Source organism: Salvia hispanica, unplaced genomic scaffold (genome assembly GCF_023119035.1).
Source record: "Salvia hispanica cultivar TCC Black 2014 unplaced genomic scaffold, UniMelb_Shisp_WGS_1.0 HiC_scaffold_713, whole genome shotgun sequence".
NCBI lineage: Eukaryota > Viridiplantae > Streptophyta > Magnoliopsida > Lamiales > Lamiaceae > Salvia > Salvia hispanica.
In genome coordinates this window covers 1-7000 of record NW_025952481.1, presented here as the reverse complement: position 1 = coordinate 7000, position 7000 = coordinate 1, and the positions used below count along the sequence as shown (strand labels likewise).

The window sequence follows — 7000 nt, the reverse complement described above, 5'->3', positions numbered from 1 at the left end:
CGTCTTACGCAAGGATCCACAGTACTTCAACCGCCTTCCTAACTACTTTCTCAACACCGATCAATCCGTTCCGTGTGAGAAATCGCCTAATCTGAGAATCTTTCAAACGACCTGATCCTGCGCCTCATTGCTAGTAAATCCCTCTACCGATTCAAGAGCCTGTCCTCGGAGGGGTGATTTCGACGATATGCTAGACATATCTCACGCGTTCGGGCGATTTCTCGGCGTGCTCCAGCGAGCACTCCGGCGAGCTCAGCGCTCGCGGCGAGTGTGCCGGATCCGGCTGTTGATGAGGTCACGAGCTCTGAGCGTTAGGTGCTACAGGAGCCTTGCTACGGATTTCTCACAGAGAGAGACATTGACGGAGATCGAGAGCATCTCGCCGAGGATCTCCAACCGACGGTCATGTCGACGGGCTGCAGTCTTCTTCAATTGCGGTGAAGAGTGTCTGCGGCGGCGAAATTGCGGTTATTGGCGAAGAATCGCGCGGATGTTTTACCTGGGGAACTGGCGCGGTGCCTGCTCTAATTCCGCTTCTCAATTGCTCGGACCCTACCGCGCAGGAACAGCGCGGTGACGGCGCTGCTCATCTGTCCCTCCACGACGGCAACAAGAGCGTGTTAATCGGAGCCGGCGCAGTCAAATCCCTAATTTATGTGCTGAAAACGGGTACCGAGGCGTCGAAGCAGAACGCTGCCTGCGCGCTGCTGAGTTTGGCTCTGGTCGACGAGTACAAGTTGTCGATTGGGGCTTGCGGCGCGATTCCGCCGCTGGTTGCGTTGCTGATAAACGGCTCGGTCAGAGGAAAAAGGATGCGCTCACGACGCTTTACAAGCTGTGCTCCGTCTCGTTGAATAAGGAGAGGCGGTGAGCGCTGGTGTCGTCAGGCCGCTGGTGGGGCTGGTGGTTGAACAGGGAGTGGATTGTCCGAGAAGGCGATGGTGGTTTTGAGCAGCCTGGCGGCGATTGAGATAGGGCAAGAGGCGATCATTGAGGAAGGCGGGATTGCGGCTTTGGTGGAGGCGATTGAGGATGGGAGCAGCAAAGGGAAGGAGTTCGCAGTGCTGACTCTTCTCCAGCTTTGCGCCGAGAGTGTTAGGAACAGGGGATTTCTCGTCAGAGAAGGGGCATTCCCGCCGTTGGTGGCGCTGTCACAGAATGGGACGGCTAAAGCTAAGCATAAGGTCAGTTGATTGTTCTTTTCAAGATTTCAATACTTTTCAGTCTCAGTTAGATTATCGAATTTTATGTGTTTTTGGGATGACCTGTTTTGCAGTATTCATTTGGGATCTTGGATATTTTTGCTATAAGTCAAACATAATTGCTACCAGATTACTCCCAAATCCGTTTGAACGTGTAATTATCCTAATTATTGAGAATGATTGTGAAAACGAGGGGACATAGATATGTATTTGAATCTATGATAAAAGGGAGCACCACTTGCTAATAATAATTGCAGTTCATGTCATAATCTTTCCTTCCAAAGGCTAAATGATCAGTTCCTTGATCTTGATGGGTTGGTGCTAATCTTGATTGTTTATAATTCTAGTCACTGGTGGTCTTGGTATCTTATTCTTGCATTATTTAGAGTATCTGTAACTGCTCAAGTGTTGCTTTCCTTGCTCGGCTACAATTTGCGTGTAGCTTTTCTAACGTTTTTATATTAAAAGCTGCCATTTTTCATGCTGTCATACTCATACAGTTGTAACTTACTCTGTTTTAACTCTTTTTTTCAGGCTGAAAGGCTTCTTGGTTACTTAAGAGAGCCAAGACAAGAAGCTTCTTCCTCAAGTCCATAAAAGGGTGGGAGAGGTATAATAAATGGCTTATTATTATACTATGCTTTTGTGATGGCTTGCTGTTGGCTGTATATAGCAAGTGTTTTCTTGGACTTGTACATAGAGTGGTTGAGTAATTTAAACAAAATACCAAGAAAAAACAAATTAAGAAGCTACTAGTTAGTGATAAGAAGCTGACCTTAGTAGTTGTATTTTATGTTTGGTTGACTGGTTCTCTTCTGGGGAGGTCTTCACCCTGATCGGGTGATCCATCCCTTTTTCTGATAGCTCCATTTAAGTATTTTTTTTTCCTTTCTTGAGAGTCCGGGTCCTCATCCTTGGTTTTGTTGGATGAGGCCCAAAGGTAGTCTGATTCGGATTTCAGACTAGGCATAAGTTTTAGTATGTGCTCAGGCTTACTTTGTTGTAATATCGATGTTGTATTTATGTTTTACGTTCATGTATCGGTGTGCAGGGGCGAGGAGGGGCTCCCTGCAAGCCCATTAGTTTGTATTGATGTGAATAATATCTCTTATATCTTGAGTACTAGACTCTTTTATTTACTTTCAGTTGAGTGGATGTGTGATCCTTTGACCTGTTTGTTTATAATTGAAAAATAAAGTCGAATGTAGGAGAGATAAGGTGCTGGTTAATCTGAATTAAAGGGGGAAAACTATGGCAAGAATATGGTATGGAGTGAATTGAAACATAAGCATGGAGGTGGGTGGGGCCTGAGTCTCTGGTGTAAAGTTGGTCCACCAACAACATGCAGTCGTGCAATTTAACCATGATAGGGTCCAGCCACCGAACCCACACCCAGATTAAGTAGTTAGGTGGTGAATCTCCCCCTCTCTCTCTTTGGGCATCATTTCTTTTTTTTTTTCCTTCTCTTTATTATTATGGCCATAGCTGGCAGAAGCAGGTATATTTTGTCGCGCAGTCCATTTTTCTAATCCCAGCCTTTTTATTTATTTATTTTTGGTTTTTGTTGCTAGTGTCGGTGTATTTAGGATGGGGCAAAAGTAGGAAACCATGGCATGCCCATCTTTATTCCCAACTTGGTAGATTCCATTTCATTGTCAAAGCTTTTACATTTGTACCTAATCATGAATTTCACTAATTTAATCGAGTTCGAGTTTATTCCTTTCACCCTCTTAATAATCACCTTTTGTTTCAAGTTCAATTTCATCTGTTAATAGCTCAAGTAGATGGGCGATCAATACTCATGATAATGCAAATCTATCAAACTTATAAGCACTTGGTGGGCATAAATATATCACACTAGTAGAAAGTTAAAGCATAATAAACACAAACTAGTTGCGTTCAACCGCGTCGCCTTCATCCTTGGAAGAGCAACATAGCTTGGGTCTGAAACCCTTTTGCAGCATCTTCTCCACTTCCTCGAACTGCAGCCCCTTGGTCTCAGGTACCAGGAAATATATGGCTACGAGTCCGATAGCCGAAAATCCCGCAAACAACAGGAATGTGGCCGCCGGACCAAGCGTTTCTGTCAGAGTCAAGAAGGTCTCGCTCACAATGAGATTTGACACCCAATTCGATACTGCTGCGATCCCCCCTCCGATGCCTCTGTATTTTAGAGGATATATCTCTGAGTTGACGATCCACGGCACAGTTCCCATTCCGGGTGAGTAAGCTATGATGTACAAACCCAACAGAAGCACTGTGTATATCCCAAACTTGCTCGGACAACCTTGCGTGTACCACGTCCGATGTTCCGCCCCACACATGCCTTTTACTGCGTCCGTCACGCCCAAGCATGCTCCCGCACGATACTAATCACAAACAAACACAGGATTCATACAAGCCATACATAATAAGATCTTAAAATCTTGAAAAAAAAAGACTTACTTTTCCGTTAGCACAGAAGGCGCAGTCAGAGGAGGATTTGAGGCAAGTCATGCAGTTCCAGTTTGATGGCTGGGAGGCCTGGACATATTTATAACATGTGGCGTTCGCGCCAAAGTGAAGAGACTCGAGGCTAGTGACAGGCGGGGCGTGCTCGGAGGCCTGGTGGAATAGGGCAGCCAGCACGACGAGGCAGCTTATGATTCCAAACATTGATATGATCATCAGCTTTCTCCTCCCATATCTGTCCACGGTGAACATGCTCCCGATGGACCCGACTGCGTTTAGGCCGGAGGTGATGAGAGACAGCGCCATGGCTGTCTGCTTCGAAGCAAACCCTGCGAACTGGACTATAGTGGGACTGTAGTACATCACCGTGTTTATGCCTACAAACTGTTGAGCCACCTGCACAGTCACGCCTGCGTACAGCCCTCTACGCACCACGTCGTTACCCCAAATGTGCTTCATCTTTGCAATTAGAGTGTCTCCCATGGAACCTTCATCCGCCTTCTCAGCCTCGACCGATGTCTCCAAAGCCTTCATCTCGTCTTCAACTTCATCTGCAGGGTAGATTTTCTCCAAAATGCCCCTAGCTTCTTTCACATTTCCCTGATCAGAACATCAGGAATGTCACCATTTCTCCAACGAGAACGATCCCAACATATATCAAAGATGCAGGATAGTAATGTGTTACCTGCCGATATAACCATCTAGGAGACTCGGGAAGTGACAGCATTAGGAAAAACTGAAGGAGGGCCGGAAGTCCAGCTATACCGAGCATCCATCGCCACGTTCCTGGTGCCTTCAAACACATTCATTCATGTTAGTACAAAAGAATTAAATTCAATGTTGGCCAAGGCTGGAAAACTACTTACATTGGTGAATGCCAGATTGATGAGATATGACAAGAATTGTCCTCCTGTGATCAGGAGGCCATTGGTGCTGACAAGTGCTCCCCTGATTCTAGCCGGTGATGCTTCCGAGATATAAAGTGGCGACGTCATGGACGCCATCCCGACACCAAGGCCAACAAAAATTCTTCCCAGGATTATCATCCAAGGAGCTACAGAGAAAGCCATAACAATGGCACCAATAAAAAACAGTATATCAGCCAACATAATTGATTTCTTTCGCCCATACTTGTCGTTTAATACACCACCGAATCCAGCACCAACAATAGCACCGGCTACAGCCATGCTAACTATTGTTTCCTGTTGCATAGGTGGAACATACAAGGTCATTGTACCACTCCAGACATAGATGAAAAAAATAGGCCGATAAGAAGGGAAGCGCTCGCCTGCAACCATGTCTTCTTTTCGACAGCTGTAAAGTCCTCGCGAATATAGAGCAAGGCTCCAGAAATAACACCTGAGGTTAAGCAACACCTTTCATTAGTCAAGAAATGATCGATGCAAGTTCACGGACAGTGGAGAAACACGATCGTTACGACAAGTCGTTGCATATAAAGAAGAAGGGTAAGTATTGTATACCTGTATCATAACCAAACAATAGGCCTCCAAGACCAGCTGAGAAGGCAAGCCTCATAATATAAGGTTTCTGCCATGATATTCGCCAGCAATCCGTGAACGCTGTTTTATCCGGTTTAACAACGCCGCCCTCCATGTTCACCGGCTACCTACAGCCAAAGATATTGGCCAAAACAAATACTACTAATCTCAGTGAGGCATGTTACATACTCCATAGACAGGTGATCCAGAAGAAAACATATATACCATGATCATTCTAAATTTTGTACCAGAAAATTCATAGGGATCAAGAAATAAGCATGAATCATGGTATCACCAGTCACATATAATGAATATGTCAACATAAAAGAAGACAGGCATCTAAATTATCTGATCCCAATACCTTTTTATTCCAAATTGTAAGCTTTCTCTATATTCATCATTCTAGCATCAAAATCCCCTCTTTTTATAATACTAAAATAAAAAATCCCTCGAAACAAAACCAATAATTTCTCCATATCTCATCGAATCTGGAATTTATGAGTGATTAAAAATACTAAAATCGATTACACAAACACCAAAAAATCAAATTGAAGAGATGTGTTGATAAAAAACAAAGTCCAAAATCAGAAACAAATGTGACTGTATACGGATTAGCATCAAACAATGCCGTTTGGGACACAAAAAGATTAAAAATGAATGAATCGTTTGAAACGATGAAAGAAACAGAAAATTGAAGAAGCAAGGTTGATGGATAAACGACAAGAAAATAAAGAATTGAATGCTGCAATGAATACCTCAAAAGAGTGAGCGATGTTTGAGAAGTGAGAAAGTGGATAGCCAAATAAATAGAGTGAATCACAGTTGACTTGGATAGCAGCACTGCAAATTTCTTCTTCGCGATTCTCAAATGATAATAATTCCAAATGATTATGACGAATAAAATTCAATTTTATTTATCTCTTGTATATTCGGGGTTAATGATTCCCTAAAAGGCTGTTGTTTGGCTAAGGATGTCTTAATTTCGTATCCGCAAAAATAGAGATTCGCCGTATTTATTTGATTTTAAAACGGCAACAAAAAATATACTATCCCATTCTGTTACTGTTGTGAGTTGTGACCATTTTAATTAGTCAATTAATTATCTATATTTTATTGGCAATAAAAAATACTATATGATGATTTGAAGGTTGGACTGATTAGTCAGTCTTCTGGTGGAAAAGTATTGATGTCATCCTTTGAAAAACAGTATTCATCTTTTGAATTTTAATGTTGCTTAATCTCCACAAATTAAAATTATTAGCCTTGTGCGGGTCCCACCTCCTGACTCCTTTGAATAGCTAATTTTATCTTATATGGATATGGATCACGATTCACATATTAAAATCATTATTTAATTTATTATTTTATTGTTCATTTATTTTATTGTTTGGAACCGATTTAGTTGCTCTGTTAAATTAAATATATTAGACTCCGCGTCCTTTTTAATCTTTTTAATGCTTATAATATCACAATTTAGAATTAAGACTAAATTTACCATCTTAGATTTTAAATTGAATAGATGAAATTAAAGTTCACAAATTTAAATATATAGTAGACAAAATATCAATAAAAGAGTGATATCGTCATTATGTTATCATATGGAGTAATAATTTTCGTGGGTATTTTTTTATATCAATATGGTGTATTAATGAGATATCAACACAAAAAATAATTTAAATCGAGAGAGTTACGTAAATTTAAAGTTTTGAGATGATTTTGATGAGATAAAATTGACATTAATACCCCTTTAACTTTATTTAATAATTTTTTAATTTTAAATACAATCGCATTATTTCAACCATAAAATCTCTTGATCCAAGATTTGGTCTCCACTCCCCCTATTTAGAT

At 41.7% G+C, this 7000-nt stretch overlaps 1 protein-coding gene and 1 pseudogene across 2 annotated transcripts; one reads left to right on the top strand and one right to left on the bottom strand.

The window, feature by feature from the left end:
- The first annotated feature begins 187 nt into the window (after positions 1-187).
- On the top strand, positions 188-2341 carry LOC125199884 (annotated as a pseudogene).
- Positions 2342-3001: 660 nt separating this feature from the next.
- Positions 3002-6056, bottom strand: LOC125199883 (inositol transporter 4-like). 2 transcript variants are annotated; one of them, XM_048097741.1, is made up of 7 exons: positions 5908-6056; positions 5135-5280; positions 4942-5012; positions 4520-4855; positions 4339-4446; positions 3648-4253; positions 3002-3571 (listed from the first exon to the last, which is right to left on the bottom strand). In XM_048097741.1, exons 2-7 carry the CDS (start codon positions 5265-5267, stop codon positions 3092-3094), a joined length of 1734 nt encoding a protein of 577 aa, XP_047953698.1. In that variant the 5' UTR covers positions 5268-5280; positions 5908-6056; the 3' UTR covers positions 3002-3091. The 2 variants fall into 2 exon arrangements, with proteins under 2 accessions (XP_047953698.1, XP_047953699.1); XM_048097742.1 differs by lacking the exon at positions 5908-6056 and adding an exon at positions 5514-5860.
- Positions 6057-7000: the final 944 nt, after the last annotated feature.

Bases quoted from the DNA above. Each gene is read 5' to 3' on its own strand.
- LOC125199883 (XM_048097741.1), bottom strand. From the start codon at position 5,267: ATGGAGGGCGGCGTTGTTAAACCGGATAAAACAGCGTTCACGGATTGC. The intron at 4,447-4,519 runs GTAAGTAGTTTT...ATGTGTTTGAAG, and splicing joins TCAATCTGGCATTCACCAAT to GCACCAGGAACGTGGCGATG. The intron at 3,572-3,647 runs GTAAGTCTTTTT...GTTTGTGATTAG, and splicing joins CCTTCTGTGCTAACGGAAAA to TATCGTGCGGGAGCATGCTT.